The 17,500-nt window shown below is 47.1% G+C and overlaps 1 protein-coding gene across 1 annotated transcript in view; it reads left to right on the forward strand.

Annotated features, from left to right (window-relative positions):
- Positions 1 to 4,312, forward strand: part of mlycd (malonyl-CoA decarboxylase) — an 8,306-nt gene extending 3,994 nt beyond the window's left edge. Inside the window, exons 3-5 of the mRNA XM_036543159.1 lie at positions 207 to 363; positions 938 to 1,090; positions 3,047 to 4,312. Of these exons, the coding sequence (XP_036399052.1) occupies positions 207 to 363; positions 938 to 1,090; positions 3,047 to 3,592 (856 nt within the window). The 3' untranslated portion in view covers positions 3,593 to 4,312. The remainder of the gene's footprint in view (positions 1 to 206; positions 364 to 937; positions 1,091 to 3,046) is intronic.
- Positions 4,313 to 17,500: the final 13,188 nt, after the last annotated feature.

The raw sequence follows: 17,500 nt of genomic DNA on the forward strand, positions 1-17,500 counted from the left end.
ACACGTCTCACTCTCTCACACACACACACACACACGCACATGCACACACGTGTCTCTCACACTCACACACACACACACGTCTCACTCTCTCACACACACACACACACGCACATGCACACACGTGTCTCTCACACACACACACACACACACACACACAGTAGTGCAGTGAGCTGGTAGCCCTCAGTGACACTGGGCTCTGTGCGCAGGTACGAGGCAGTGCACCCTGTGAGGAACTGGACAGACATTAAGCGTAGGGTGGGGCCGTACCGCCGCTGCTACGCCTTCACCCATGCCGCCATGCCGGGGGAGCCCCTCGTCGTGCTGCACGTCGCCCTGACTGACGACATCGCCAACAACATCCAGGTGAGTCGCCCTGACTGACGACATCGCCAACAACATCCAGGTGAGTCGCCCTGACTGACGACATCGCCAGCAACATCCAGGTGAGTCGCCCTGACTGACAACATCGCCAACAACATCCAGGTGAGTCGCCCTGACTGACGACATCGCCAGCAACATCCAGGTGAGTCGCCCTGACTGACGACATCGCCAGCAACATCCAGGTGAGTCGCCCTGACTGACGACATCGCCAGCAACATCCAGGTGAGTCGCCCTGACTGACAACATCGCCAACAACATCCAGGTGAGTCGCCCTGACTGACGACATCGCCAGCAACATCCAGGTGAGACCAGGGGCAGCATCCAGGGGAAAGAGCAGGGGATTGGCCACATCAACTTATAAAGTAATTGATTAGTTGGTTGATTGATTGATTAACAGATTTTTGGCTGGAAGGAAGACCACTGTCCACCATTCTGAAAGGGCCTGATATTTGGTCCAGCATCTGGATGACATTGTCTGCTCATTTCGCTCTGTTTCTGTATCAGTTTTCAGTCTCCCTCTCCGATGCTTGGCTTCTTTTCTCTCCTTGTCTCTCAGGCTATTGTGCGTGAGTTTGCCACGCTGGACTCTGAGGAGGACGTTAATAAGATCAACGCTGCTGTCTTCTACTCCATCTCCTCCACCCAGGCTGGGCTGCAGGGGGTGGAACTCGGGAATTACCTCATCAAGAGGGTGGTACGTGAGCTGCAGGTAGGTGCAGCCTGTGTGTGCTCTTATTTCCATCCAAAACCAGGGTAGAGTAGCCCTCCAGGCACTGCGGCCCTCCAGGACCAGGGTAGAGTAGCCCTCCGGGCACTGTGGCCCTCCAGGACCAGGTAGAGTAGCCCTGCAGGCGCCGCGGCCCTCCAGAACCAGGGTAGAGTAGCCCTGCTATACTGGTGACTAGCAAGCTGACATGTCATTTGTATTATTCGGTTTCAGCAGGCCCTATCCTTGCTGAAGCAGCAGTCCAAAGGGAGCTGCACTCTGCCCTTCTGGAAGATAATGCTCTCTTCAGCATCGTTCCCATTTTGTTCCACTCTAAGCAGCTGTTCCCTGTTTTGCAAGCAGCCCTGCTATGCCGTCTATCTCCGGAGGCCCTTTCTTTCTGTGGTGACCAGATATCTTGGTCCCGCTGTGCCCCCCGGGGGCAGTAGAGGGGGCTACAGTGTAACCAGCACCCCTGTTTCAGCTCGGCATCGCCCACCCTGGGGCGGAGAGAGGGAGCAATGATTCAGTTGGGCTGTCAGCATCAATCATCATGAGCACAGCAGACACGCCACATCTGGAGCTGGACCTGCCTTCTGTTAAATGAGGAGAGATTTGGCTGGAAAAGCAGAAGACATTCAGCCTGATAGATTCAAATGACTTTTTCCATGAGGGCAACATGGAGTTTCTGAGCACTCTGGAGTCCAGGAGAGAAGCGTTAGCAGACGCCCTTTACCGCTGCTCTTGTGTCCTGCTGGTGAAACATCCTCTGCTCCCGGTGAGAGATGGTGACCCTGCCCACAGGCTGTGTGCTGTTGGACAGAGAGAGAGAGAGAGAGAGAGACTGCAGGCTCTGTGGTCCACTCCCTCAGCCTCTCTGACAAGATGCTCGACACTGATTCGCTTCATATGTTGTGTCTCAAGAGTCAACAACACTGGCAGGGTAGCAATCTGTTTGTTCAGCCTGGCAGAGCATGAGACAGAGGAGGGAGGGAGGGAGGGAGGGAGGGAGAGAGAGAGAGGGAGAGGGAGGGAGAGAGAGGGAGAGAGGGAGAGAGAGAGGGAGAAAGAGAGGGAGGGAGAGGGAGGGAGGGAGAGGGAGAGGGAGGGGGGAGGGAGAGAGGGATGGGGAGAGGGAGGGGTAAAAGAGGAGTAGAGAGATTGAAGTGAAAGGAATAAGAACAAAGAGGAGAATTTTAGTGAGTGGGTGAAGAGAGACAGAGTTTTGTGAGTGGGAGTGAGAAGGGTCATCCATCTCTTTCAGGCTGGAGTTTCTCTGGTTGTGCATTTCCTCTGGGGTTACCGTGAGAGCAGCAAGATGGGGAACCTTTAGTTTCTGACAAACAACCTCAGCCTCTCCTACTGGAGAGAGGGAGGGGGGGTGCTGTGCTCCTGTCTCTAGGCAGGGCCTGAGTGGGAGTCATTAGGACACGCTCTGTGTGTGGGGATGGGCTGCGTGTGGTAGCACACCCTGCCTCTCAGATACACAGTTTAATCCTGTTGCAGAGTGATGCCTTCTTGCAGAGGTTTCTTCAGAATGGCTGCGATCATGCTGGCCTGGAACAGAAGCTGGTTTATCCATCTCTCACTCTCTCTCTCTCTCATATAACTCTCTCCCTCCCTTTCTCTTTTCCTCTCTCTATTTCATCTGCTCTCTCTCTCCCTCTCTCCCCCCCTCTCTCCCTCTCTATTCCCCCTCCCTCTCTCTCCCTCCCTCTTTCTCCCTCTCTCTCTCTCCCTAACTCTCCCTCCCTCCCTCTCCCCCCCTCCTCCTCTCCCCCCCCTCCCTCTCTTTCTCCCTTTCTTCCTCCCTCTCTCTTTTACCTTCTCTCTCTCTCCCTCTCTCCCCCTCTTTCTCCCTCTCTCTCTCTCCCTAACTCTCCCTCCCTCCCTCTCCCCCCCTCCTCCTCCTCTCCCCCCCCTCCCTCTTGCCCCCTCTCTCTCCCTTTCTCTATGCAGGGTGAGTTTCCCCACATCTCGCAGTTCTCCAGCCTGTCTCCGATCCCAGGCTTCTGCTCCTGGCTGCAGGGTCTCCTCAGCCCGCAGCGTAAGGAGGTGCGAGGGGTGGGGCTGCTGACGGACCAGGAGTGGCGGGCGGTGGAGGAGGTGACGGGGGCGGGGTCTGGGGCGGAGGCTGTGGAGGCCCTGCGCAAACTGCTCGGCACCAGCGAGTGGGTGCAGTCGGACCGCCTGGTGCAGGTCCTGGAGCCGGCGCTGATGCGTCTCTGTGCCTGGTACCTGTACGGCGAAAAGAGGCGTGGCTACGCCATCAACCCCGTTGCCAACTTCCATCTGCAGAATGGCGCCACCATGTGGCGGCTCAACTGGCAGGCAGACACCAGCCCGCGTGGCATCACAAACTCCTGCGGCATCATGGTCAACTACCGCTACTTCCTGCAAGAGACCAGTGCCAACAGCGCCACCTATCTGCAGACCAAGGCTATCAGTGCATCTGAGCAGGTGCTCAGTCTGGTGTCCCAGTTCCAGAAGAACAGTAAACTGTGACGGAGACTCCAGCCAGCAGCATAGCCATGCCTCTGACCTGCCCTGCTCCAGAGAGGACTTCTGCCAAATCAAAGGAATCTGATGAAAAAATAATTTATTGCTTTTTCCTCAGTCCTAATGCCGCTGGAGTGCTGTTCTCAGACCATGGTGTCTTGTCTGACAAAGACTCTTTTTATGGTCTAAAAGACAGAACATAATGAATCCAGACAAACATCTCAGGCCTCCTCACAATCCTCTTGTCTGTGAGGTGTACACCCCCAGGGACTGTGTGGAAATGCCTTCTCTTTCTGTTTTCAGGGTTCTTCTTTAATATTTTCCACTGTAACTTGACTGTGAAATTGCTTATTTTTTCCCAAAGGACGCAAACAATTTTCTCTTGCTGAACCATGCAATATGATAGAAACTAACAAAGTAAAGAAATGAAATGGCACAGAATGTAAAAATGTAGAATATTTCCTTAAGTTTAAGTGCTGAGGGAGTGGAGTGAGGGACTGACCACAGACAATAAAGACGCTGATGGAAAGTGGCTTTTGTGTTTTCACGTCTGAGAAACTCTGACATCTACAAATGACAATGAAAACTGTTTTTGGGGAACCTGTCCAGTGCTGAAGGAGACTGTCCCAGCAAAGCGGCTTCCACTGGGTTTCACTCCAGGGTTTCATTCCAGGGTCAGCCCCCCAGCCCTAATCCTGACCCCCCAATCTTCTTAGGCTGAGTGTGGACCCCAAATAAACATGAAATGACTAGGTGAAACCTTAAACAATCACATGACCACCGGTTGACACACACATATGTGTAACCCCATAGCGGTACTGACTCTGGTGTGCAACAGCAGTCTGCTTCACGGGGGGTTAGTGCAGCTGGATCCTCCTCTTCCTTGAGGAAATCACAAATTTTCCTTCATTGCCAGCTGGCTGTATCTCACTAGCTCCTCTCTGATAGGCTGTAGTATTCAGCTAATGTGTTTGGCATTTTCTGCTAGCAGATGTAAGGTCATCATAGACGAGTCCCGTTAGTCTTAGCCTGGCCAACATGGCTGCCTGTTACCATAGAAACAGTGACGATATGGACAGGTCCTGGAAGCCTGGACTCAGGGCTGTTTAAAGCTCCTGCATGACTGTGGTAAACATCACATCAGAGAAATCTGGGTATTTCATTCATTCAGATCATTTTAAACACGTGACTGGCACTGATGGTGAACAATAGTCTGCTCTCATGTTTTTTAAACAACTTAGCAAGTTCCTTTCCTGATTGGAAACAACAGGCCAATGAATCAATTAACAGAAACCTTTGAAAAGCGCTACCTGATTATCTTATATTTACATATTGATGTTTTGCCTATGTCCCAAATGGATTGAATACAAAAAAACAGCAGAGGGAAATAGAATATAAATTGCTTGTGGGTTTTTTTAAAAAGACAATGGCTTAATTAAAATGTCAGGGCTTGCAGTTTGTTTTTGCCAGCTGAGAGCTGTGCTGCTTTCCTTTGGTTTGCTTCCATTTAACTGGGATGCTCTTAATCAGAGCCTGAATCAGCAGACACTCCCGGGGTTTGAGCCTGACGCCACAGTGATTAAGACAGAGAGAAAAAAGATGCTGCTTTATTTGGCTTTGCCTTTTTTCCTCTCAAAAGCAAACTGCAGAATTTAATTATGTGGTTATGATGAGAAAACCTCTCAATAATATAAAGCCAAATTATTAAAGAGGACACAGTCTCACACAGACATGTAGTAACCTGATTGAATAGTTGAGAAACAGATACAGAAAGCAGTTACCTGGGGAGGAAGCAGTTACCTGAGGAGGAAGCAGCTACTTGGGGAAGAAGCAGCTACCTGGGGAGGAAGCAGTTACCTGGGGAGGGTGTAGAGTTCAGTGAGCAGAACCTGTGTGCCAGCACAACCTGATAGGAGATGAGCAGGGATGGGTAATTTTGGGAGTTGCAGTTCATTTCAGTACTAAAAGGAAATACTAAATAATGACATTGTGTTCATTGCGTCTTTACACACATAGCTACTTTAGTCAATCCTGTCTCCATTTTTGTTCATGTCTTACATTTTCAAGCTTTTAGGTTATATCTCCAAATGTTTTTAACAAATAGAAAAGGTACCCCCAGGTTCAGCTTCACCCCGGTCCCCGGGTACGGGGGGTATGGGGTGTAAGGTGGTGTTCAGCTTGCTGTCAGAGAGATCCCTCTCTTAATTGCACTAATTCCGATGGGTTTATCTCCACTGAATGAGTCTGATAGGGATTAAGCAACCTGCTCTGTGCGGAGTACCCAGAATCCCTCACAACAGTCAGATTAGAGAAACAGATCTCTTACATTTCAGCAGCAGTTTGCTTTTCAGATTTCCTCATTTAGTGTTCACTCCTCCACCTTCAAAGACACACACAAAACCTCGTGAAGAAATTATGTTGTTTGCAACAATCTATTTGTTTCAACTGATTAGAGCCTGCTGAAATGTGGGGTTTCCGTCACTGAAAATGAGGATGTTCTATCTGTGCCTCACAGGCAGGCTGAACACAGGGAATGACTTCAGACCGAATCATAGATACACAGGCAAAGGAACCTTGGCTTGATAAGAGCTCTGAGAGTTTAGTGTGTTGTGGAGTGTATCCTGTGCTGCTTCCTGCAGAAGAGCTGACCTGCGAGCAGTTTGTCTCGAACACAGAAATGACCATGATGAATGCAGGGAAAAATACAGAATTCATTCCTGTCTGTGTTTGTAAAGATGGAGAGTCTGGAATTATGACTACAGTTACATCTACATTGATAAAAAGAAATACAAACAGAGAAATGCAGAGACAGGCAGGTTAATGTGTCAGACAGACAGGTGTGTCTGAGACAGGTGTGTCTGAGACAGGCAGGTTAATGTGTCTGAGACAGGTGTGTCTGAGACAGGTGTGTCTGAGACAGGCAGGTTAATGTGTGAGGTAGGTGTGCTCAGTCAGAGGTGCACGTCAGATAGAGAGTGTGACAGAGATGTTGTTCCAGACTTCTGTCTTCCGTATTAATCATGTATCTCTATAACAGCCGTTTTTTTGTTCTGCTTTAACTACATACCTGAAATCTGCTCTCCATACTATTAGTTGAATGGGTTTAAAAATGTCTGATCTGCTTGTTTGGATCGCTCCCTCATTTTCCTGGAGTAAAAGACGGTCTTAAAAGCGTGACTGCCTCCCACACTTTCAAATTACACATGGTCCTCTCACATGTTGGCCAGTGAAATCAGTGCAGTTAATTAGACGTTTTCCCAGAGCTCAAGGTTACTGCAGGACTTTTTCATTAGTTCCAGAGAGACTCGGGCTCCACCCATTCCTGCTGCCTGCAGGAGCAGCCTACACTCACTGCAAGACTGACCTGTACTTCCTCCTTCAGCGTGCAGACAACGCCTCGGTATGACTAAAGGAAAACAGTCACACACCCACACGGCTTTATTAAAATCAGTATTTTAGATGTAAATATTTCTGATCTGATGGTCACATTCAATTCATTACTCCATATTTCAGGAAAAGCACCTAATCTAGTTTCCTTTTGCCTTTGAATAGTTTTGATTTAAGAACAGCATTTATTACTATCTGAAGACAGCTAAGTGCTTCCAGGGAAACCATGTGATGATAAAGCAGTGTTGTGTTGTCTTCCTAACAATCAATGCCAAAGACCTGTTCTGGAAACTTTATTCAGCTCGTTGGTTCATTTCCTCTGATGTGATTCTGTTGCTCTGCCTGCCTGTTGCACACTGCCATCCATTGGGAAAATACAGCTTTACCTCTCAAGATGGCATCAGGAAATACCGTCAACTAACATCAAACCAAGAAGCCCTGCCACTTTAACATCAGACTGTGCCCGTTTATGTTTGAATTCATGCAAGATACTGTTCATTCATATTTATGTTTCATAGAGAGGGATCACAAAAAGGGTTAGATAAAGAGAAAAGAGAGACAGAGAGAATGAGCAAGAGAGTGAGATGAAGAATGAGAGAGAGATGGCCATATGCATGCATATTGTATGAGTATGGGTAGAGGTGGATAGGGAGGTGTACACCTGTCTGTAGGCAGAGGAGGATGAGGGTGAAGAAGAGGCAGGGATGTGTGGGGGAAAGAGTGAGGGTTTCTGCTTTAGCTTCTTCTGGGATCACTCCATCACCCTAAAGGAACTGTAAGGAAGGACACATTGTTAACTCACACAGGCCGGAACTGAAACACAGCGTGGTGTCTGACAGCACTGCTCAAGGCGTGACTTTTAAAACCCAAAGGTTTTCCTCTCTGAAGTGCAAATGTGCAAGCTTACAGATGTGCACAGCTTCATATACTGGAGACATAAAAAGCTGCCACCGTCTCCCTTCTCTGCCTGTCCCACATGATTAATGGAAGAGTTAAAGTTTCAGCTCTGCCTCTGAGGAACAAACTCAACCAAAACATGGTGACACATAACCAACATACTTCTGAGCTATGCTCACACTATTCAGTATATCCCCACACACATCCAGACCCACACACACATCCAGACCTACACACATGCAGACTCACACACACACCCAGACCCACACACATGCAGACTCACACACACACCCAGACCCACACTCATGCAGACCCACACACGCAGACCCACACAAACACCCAGACCCACACACGCAGACCCACACACACACCCAGACCCACACTCATGCAGACGCACACACACACATGCAGACCCACACACACACCCAGGCCCACACACGCAGACTCACACATACACCCAGACCCACACACATGCAGACCCACACACGCAGACCCACACAAACACCCAGACCGACACACACGCAGACCCACACACACACCCAGACCCACACACACACACACACACACATGTAGATCCACACACACACCCACACACACACACACACACACACACACACACACACACACACACACACCTAGACCCTCACACACACATACGCAGACACACACACACACACACATACCCAGACCCACACACACACACAAACCCACACACACCCACACCCACACACATACACGCAGGTGTCATGACTGTAATCTGAAATCTCTGAAGTGAAATGTGCCTCCCTGCTATCATGTCAGAATCTGGAAAACTAGAATTTAGAGTTTACAGTATATCACATTGTATATCACATTTTATAAGAATAATATGTTTTTGGACAAATTGTGGCCAGTATCAAATATTTATTTTATTTCAGCATGGATGTCTGCCTGTCTCTCAGACATCTCAGCCTGGATGAAGGAGCGCCACCTTCAACTCAACATATCCAAGGCTGAGCTCCTAGTCATCCCAGCCAGCCCGTCGATCCATCACCGTTCAGCCTGGCTCAATGACACTAACTCCATCTAGGTCTGCAAGGAACCTGGGGGTAGTGATTGATGACCAGCTAAAATTTACTGACCACATTGCTATGACTGCTATGACAGATCATGCAAATTTGTGCTGCATAACATCAGGAAAATCAGGCCCTACCTATCTGGGTATGCTGTGCAGCTCCTTGTCCAGGCACTGGTGATCTCAAGACTGGACTACTGCAATGCTCTCTTGGCTGGCCTGCCTGCATGCACTATTAAACCTCTGCAGTTGATACAGAACGCAGCTGCACGTCTGGTTTTCAACCAACCAAAAAGGGCTCATGTTACATCTCTCTTGGTCTCACTCCACTGGCTCCCTGTAGCTGCCCGCATCATGTTCAATGCCCTGATGCTTATGTACAGGGTGCCCAACAAAACTGCACCTACCTACCTGAGCTCAGCTCCTGACTGCTACGCTCTGCTACCAAACAGTGCCTGGCGGTCCTGTCACATTGCAGCATAAAGTCACTATCCAGAACTTTCTCTGCCGTTGTCCCCCGATGGTGGAATGAACTTCCACATTTCATCCATTCTGCTGAGTCCCTCTCTGTCTTCAAGAAACATCTGAAGAAACAGCTCTTTCTCCCTGAAACACTACCTCCTAATCTCATCTCTGATAAACTATAAAATAAAAATATAATAAAAAATGTAACCTAATGGTTTAACGCACATGTTAGCTTTACCTGCTAGTTTGTACCTTACCTGGCCAACCTTTGGAACTTTGTCATGCAGTACTTACATTTATTCATTTGGCAGACGCTTTTTACCCAAAGCAACTTACATAGGTTACAGTTCTTTACAATGTTATCCATTTATACAGCTGGATATTTACTGAGGCAACTGTGGGTTAAGTACCTTGCCCAAGGGTACAGCAGCAGTGTCCCAGCGGGGATCGAACCGGCAACCTTTCGGTTACGAGTCCTGCTCCTTAACCACTATGCTACACTGCCACCATACACTTCTAATATTGTGACTCGGTAGGGTTTTTCCCTTGTGTTGTATTGTACCTCACTTGTAAGTCGCTTTGGATAAAAGCATCTACCAAATGAGCACATGTAAAAATGTAAATGTTGTCTGTTCAAAGAAGACCAGCATTTTTAATTAAGTAGTACACATATTTTGTTCAGAGCATAGATATTTGCCATCTTGGTTTGCTCTTCTCATTAAAAAGGAGGCTGGTGTGTGCTCTATTCAATAATTCATTTCACATGTTAAAAGTGAAACTTTTCTCTCAGTCAGGTCACAGTCTCATGGAGAGATAATGTGTTGGAAGAGCTGTCAACATTTGTGGGTGACTCTGTTTGCTTCCTTTAAGACAGGCCTTTTGAACAGGCTGCTCACAGGTGAAGCAGTGCTGGCTGATTGCAGGAAAGGCCAGCTGAATTTTCCACCTCACATCTTAACTCTTTTCTCTGAGGTCTTCAGCTGGTGCTGAATGGCAGCTAAGCATTTACCTGCTGCTCCTGTGGGCTTCAACTCTAGATCAAGCTGGGCCTGAAGTCAGCTAAATTCAAAAGCCATTTATTGTATGGATACGCCCTGGTTCATTGAAAAGAAATTTATTATTTAAAAATATGCACTGTTCACTCTATGCATGTAGCATAAAGCCCAGGGTTCATGCCTGTAGCATGTAGCATAAGGAAGAGGGTTCATGTTTGTAGCCTGTAGCATGTAGCATAAGGAAGAGGGTTCATGCCTGTAGCATGTAGCATGTAGCATAAGGAAGAGGGTTCATGCCTGTAGCATGTAGCATGTAGCATAAGGAAGAGGGTTCATGTCTGTAGCATGTAGCATGTAGCATAAAGAAGAGTGTTCATGTCTGTAGCATGTAGCATGTAGCATAAGGAAGAGGGTTCATGTTTGTAGCAGTGTCTGAGTTTTTCTCATCTTTATCTTGATTTCACCACTCTATAATCCTCATTCTGAAATGATGACTTTGTGTGGTTTATTCATATGGGGCCATCATTTTCACTGCAATAAAACAAGAGTGATGGCCAATAAATGGTACAATGGCCAGTAAATGGTACATTACCTCACAGTTAGAGTGAGATTCTTATCCTTAATGAGCACTCAATATACATTTCTAATCTGATCACACCTCTTCATTCCAAGGTCAGATAGGACCTCAGACTGGAAGAGAAGAATGATAACAATTCTAATGTAATCCAAAAGCCCTGAGGATCAAGGTTTGTCTGTAGTATTTCAGCTTAGTTTTCTGCAAACAATAAAAACAGGTCAGTCCACACCCCCAGTGCCCTCCTGGCCATGAAAAATCTGCTTGGCAAACACATCTGCGGAAGCTCCACTCTGATCACCTGCACTCAGTGCTAAGAAGCAGCACCGGCACTGTAGCAGCTATGCCTGAATACTACAGAGGCATGAGGACATCAGGCTGCTGAGGACCCAAGTGGCTCAAGGTGTTCACCTTGAGCAGAGACTGAGCTCTGCGGCCCAGGCTCCACTGCGGCTGTGCCAGGTGCTGAGTCAGCCTGCGTGACCTTGCTGCTGCCAGGTACCTGCATTACGATTGGTTAATGGAGTGGAGTACTGCATATCCTCCAATGAGAGCCCACTCCACAGTCATGTGCTGGGTGACATCAGAGGGCCCGTGTGCGGGCAGGGTGGAGGGGAGCATCTCCTGTCCCTCCAGCATGAAAACATTCCCAGACACCACAGCACACCAGTTAAACTCTCCTCCACAATCAGAGAGCTTTTTCAAAAAGAGCGTGTGTGCATGGGTGGGGGTGTACAGAGGCCGCCTAACTCAAGGATATATCTGCCAATCACTTAGGTGGGATCTCTACCTCTGCAGTGTGGCTTATTGGAGCTCTCTGAAAGCCAGTACCTTGAGGTTTGTATAAGGCAGAAGGGAGATTTTTTCTAATGGTAGTGAAATATTTCCAGGAAAAGCAGTCTGGATTCTCAGAAAAGGCTGCCCTTTTGAGGAGATTTCTCTTCATCCCACTGAACACCTCCTGTAGCCCTGTTATTTTTCCCTCAGACATTTTTAATTATTCATTATGATTCATTCTAAAGAGGACATCCTTATTTGTGGCACTAGTGTTATCAAAGGGCAGAGGTGCTGAAAAAATGCATAAAAATATGTAAATGGTAAATGGACTGCATTTATGTAGCGCTTTTCTACTCATTTGAGTACTCGAAGCACTTTACAGTTACATGCCTCACATCTACCTACCAGTGGCAGACGCTGCCATACATATATTACCAACTGGCCACTGGGAGCAGCTGGGGGTTCAGTGTCTTGCTCAAGGACACTTCTACACTCTGCCAGGATGAGCCAGATTCGAACCAGGGACCTTCCAATCCCTAATCCCCAGAGACTCTGAGTCTCTTCTTAACTGCTACCTCAGGCATAGTTCAGGGATATCTCAGGGATGGTTCATGCATGGCTCAGGGATGTTTTAGGAGAGGCTCAGCCATAGCTCAGGCATAACTCAGGTGTGACTCAGGCAATGCTCGGGCATAGCTATGGATATAAAAAAAGCAGAGCAACAGCTCATAGCATAAGCACAAAAACACAATTAAGCCATCTCCATTCAAAATTATATATACACCTGGAGTAGACTTGGCTCTGGGTAATGTACTGAACGATGCAGGAGTAATTGCATTATAAAATTCCATAAATGGAATCACACCAGTCCAAAAAAGGTTTTGTAAATGAATTTCAGATGTTTCAGTCCAAATGGTGATTTGACTTTAACATAACAAAGCTAACAACAACAATGCTACTAGCTGCAATGAAAGTATGATGAAGTTGAGATTATTTTGCATATAAGAAATTCCTATTTGCTCAAACCAATCCCCAAGACTAGACTGAAATAGAACTTTCTTGGTATTCTGCATCTGTACTCTTCAAATAACTCAAAACAGGTGAAAAGTGAGACAGTGATTGGAAGGACAGACAGTGACACAATTGTTGACCAAGCCTACACTTGTAGCCTGTTTGGCTTCTCGGTCTGTTTGATGTGAGTGTTTCAAACACAATACATGGCTTATGTTTAGGGTGCACATGTAGAGTAGTGAGTGACACATTATCATCAGATAAGAGGCTTGAAGTGTGAAAAATGCATGTAATGTAATGTAATGTAATGTCATGATGTGCTTGAGTAGATGGACTAATGTATTTTCACTAGTCATTCAACTTTATCTAGCTAGTTAGCCTGGGAGACATATGGGGGGGGGCTGTTGTCTCAGGGTCCATGGAGACTGGTTGGCTCTTGCTGCTTTGCTTGTGTTTAAGGGAGAATATTTTGGGAGGGGGCTTAATTGTGGGCTCCCGAAGAAAAAGTGGTGGTGTGGGCAGAGCAGAGCCTGGCGAGTCTGCTGCTGGGGTGGGGTGCTGTGGGCGTGGGGTGGGGTGCTGTGGGCGTGGGGTGGCGAGGCTGTGGGCGTGGGGTGGGGTGCTGTGGGCATGGGGTGGGGTGCTGTGCCCCAGTGACATGGTGGGGAGGAGGCTGGGGGGGGGGCGTCTGACAGAAAGGGTGGCCTCATTCAGTCCTGTGGTCGATACAGCGCAGTCTCAGGCTGTGAAATATTAGCATGTTGTGATGTAAATGTCATTAAATCCATTGGGTGAGTAATGTCAACATTTCATTCTATGATTATTTCAGCAGTGGTACTACTCACAGTGCAAATTACTCTAAATTGTGAACTACAGAGTGTGAAATCTTAAGATGAAATGGTTGAGTTGTTTGATGTGAATTCACCAGTTTGAATGCAAAACTGTTTCAGAATCATAACTATTGCATGACATGGTTAACTATAACATAACATGCTAATCAGAGCAGCTATTTATCTGGACATCATAAATTAAAATCAGCCTCCTTACAGCAAGGCATGCTGGGAAAACTATGTGATCCATCCCTCTCAAAGGAAAGATGAGTTTTCAATTCTGCCAACAGACTGAGAAATTTGATTCTTGCTGCAGTAAAGGTCAGCTGATACTATTTTTGTATGTATTTGGACATACACTCATGCTATTTTGTGAAGAAATTACAGCATTTCCACGTGCATATACAGTATTTAAAAGATCTGGCATTTTGCCACATTTCAGTTCTTTTTCTTTTCCAAACAGCAAAAGTGTATGGAAGAAATTTCTGAAAGAAAATAAACTAAAAAAAGGATAATGGTGATAAAATACTTGCATCTCATGCCATCGCAGTTCCAGAAAGGTTGCAGGCCTGAATCCAGAACCAGCAGTGACACCATCAGAGGGAGTGTAATCTATCCCAGTGTTCTCCATAGCACCACTTCTGCACCATGCTGTGGGGGGGGCTGTCCTCCTCAGGGTCTCGCTGGCACCGAGGCATGTACCCCCACCTTACGTCTTTTACTAACAAAGTAATATACCACATCTTTACTTATTCCAGGTATTCATTAGCAATCCCCTGTAAAACCATAACCCAGACCCCACTGTTTGATTGATATGAGTGAGTGAAGACACAACCAAAGTAGATGAAATATTAGTAAACTGCAGGTACGTTCCAGTCTGTGTGGATGTGCACTGCATGGCTGCTGAATTCAGGTTTAAACAATTAACTGCAGAAATCAATGATGAGGCAGAGAACTCAAGCCTTGGAAATACCACCAAGGAGAATATTGATCCGTGAGTGATTTGGCTGGAGGACTGTAGTGACCTTCACTGGGCTGCCGCTCACTGTGACACGCCTCCACCACAGCACCTGCTGCTTCTGCACTGTATGCTGCTCATATCAAGCCAATGCCAGCATACAGTACCCATCCCTCAGTGCAAACGCACAATCACCATCTCAAAATCACCATCTCACAATCACCATCTCACGATCACCCTCTCACAATGCCAGCACACAATACCAGCACACAATCACCATCTCACAATGCCAGGACACAGTAACCATCTCTCAGTGCAAACGCACAATCACCATCTCAAAATCACCATCTCTCAATCACCATCTCACGATCACCCTCTCACAATGCCAGCACACAATACCAGCACACAATCACCATCTCACAATCACCATCTCACAATGCCAGGACACAGTAACCATCTCTCAGTGCAAACGCACAATCACCATCTCAAAATCACCATCTCACAATCACCATCTCACGATCACCATCTCATAATGCCAGCGCACAATACCAGCACACAATCACCATCTCACAATCACCATCTCACAATGCCAGCACACAGTAACCATCTCTCAGTGCAAACGCACAATCACCATCTCACAATACCAGCACACGATCACCATCTCACAATGCCAGCACATGATACCAGCACACAATCACCATCTCACAATGCCAGCACACAATCACCATCTCACAATACCAGCACACAATCACCATCTCACAATGCCAGCACAATCACCATCTCACGATCACCATCTCACAATGCCAGCACACAATCACCATCTCACAATGCCAGCACACAATCACCATCTCACAATACCAGCACACGATCACCATCTCGCAATACCAGCACACAATCACCATCTCACAATGCCAGCACAATCACCATCTCACGATCACCATCTCACAATGCCAGCACAATCACCATCTCACAATCACCATCTCACGATACCAGCACACGATCACCATCTCACAATGCTAGGACCACAATAAAATAACAGACATGTGTATAATCTATTGATTTATTTGTCTTGACAAGGTCAGTGCAGAAGTTACACAGATGAGAGAGAGAGACAGAGAGAGGAAAATGGCAGAGATGGAAAAAGAGAAACTTTTAACTTTTAAAAATGTAAAAGTATCCCACAAGCTTTCATATTTCCATATTTACATCAAAAATGTAATTCATATAGAGTAGATTTACAAAAAGAAAAAACACCATGAATAGCCACACATCATAAAGAAAAAAAAACATGTTGTCTCAGGGTGTTTACAACACAAAGAAAAAGGAATAATTATAAAAAGATGTCATTAGAAATGAAACTGCACACCCCACCTATCCGTGACAGAAACTGAGAGAGTGAGAGAGAGAGAGAGAGAGAGAGAGAGAGAGAGAGAGAGAGAGGGAAAGAGAATAGAATGACTCCATTCATAACATCAGCTGCTGACCCAGCTATGACTCCTGACCTGACTACAACAGAACCTCCAAGTGCGTCTGAATAGGGAACAGTAGAACGAGAGAGTAGGAATTACTGCCGGTGCAGGGGGTGGGGAAACTGGGGGGAGGAGAGAGGGAGAAAGATATGTGTATCTTAGGGAAAGAGAGACATTTCCCCCCTTAGTAAATTGCTACAGGTTGGCTGACAAAAGAGTGGTGTAGCTGGGAGATATTGGATGCACACTGAAGAAGTAAATGACTGTAGATCAGCAGCTCTGGGATAATGAGAACGTGTGTTTGTGTTTGTAGCTGCTCCCCAGCTGTGGTTTACAGATAGCTGAGCTGTGCGGAAAGTGTCTTTATCTGACACAGCTCACTAAACCTTTCAGAGGCTAAGAGAAAAACAACAAAAGAAAACATTCTCATTACTGCAAACACAAGGACATGTCTCACTGTGAATTGCAGCACACACACACACACACTCTCTCTCACACACACACACACACACACACACACACACACACACACACACACACACACACTCACTCACTCACACACTCAATCACACACATACATACACACACTCACATACACATACACTCTCTCTTCCTCACACACACACACACACACACACTCTCTCTCTCTCTCACACAAACACACACACACTTACACACAGTCCTACAGTTTACAATTTACAATTTGGCATTTTGTCCTATAATCATACATTGCATGGCATTATACTAAAATGAGCATCATAAACATTTTTTTTTCAATCCCAGCTTTTTCCTTCTGATGGTCTTATCATAAAAAAACTCTAAATTGGCTACTGTAAAGAATCGCTTCCATGAAAATACAGTAATGAGGCTCACTGACTTCATGGCATAACGAACTGCCCGGATGCTGCACCCACACAGCCCTGACCAACTCCTGAATCCATCACGCTGCGCCTACACAGCCCTCACCAACTCCTGAATCACGCTGCACCCACACAGCCCTGACCAACTCCTGAATCCATCGCGCTGCACCCACACAGCCCTCACCAACTCCTGAATCACGCTGCACCCACACAGCCCTCACCAACTCCTGAATCACCCTGCACCCACAAAGCCCTCACTAACTCCTGAATCACGCTGCACCCACACAGCCCTGACCAACTCCAGAATCCATCGCGCTGCACCCACACAGCCCTCACCAACTCCTGAATCACGCTGCACCCACACAGCCCTCACCAACTCCTGAATCACGCTGCACCCACACAGCCCCCACCAACTCCTGAATCCATCACGCTGCACCCACACAGCCCTCACCAACTCCTGAATCCATCACGCTGTACCCACACAGCCCTCACCAACTCCTGAATCCATCACGCTGCACCCACACAGCCCCCACCAACTCCTGAATCACGCTGCACCCACACAGCCCTGACCAACTCCTGAATCCATCACGCTGCACCCACACAGCCCTCACCAACTCCTGAATCACGCTGCACCCAC

Source organism: Megalops cyprinoides, chromosome 13 (genome assembly GCF_013368585.1).
Source record: "Megalops cyprinoides isolate fMegCyp1 chromosome 13, fMegCyp1.pri, whole genome shotgun sequence".
In the NCBI taxonomy this organism is placed as follows: domain Eukaryota; kingdom Metazoa; phylum Chordata; class Actinopteri; order Elopiformes; family Megalopidae; genus Megalops; species Megalops cyprinoides.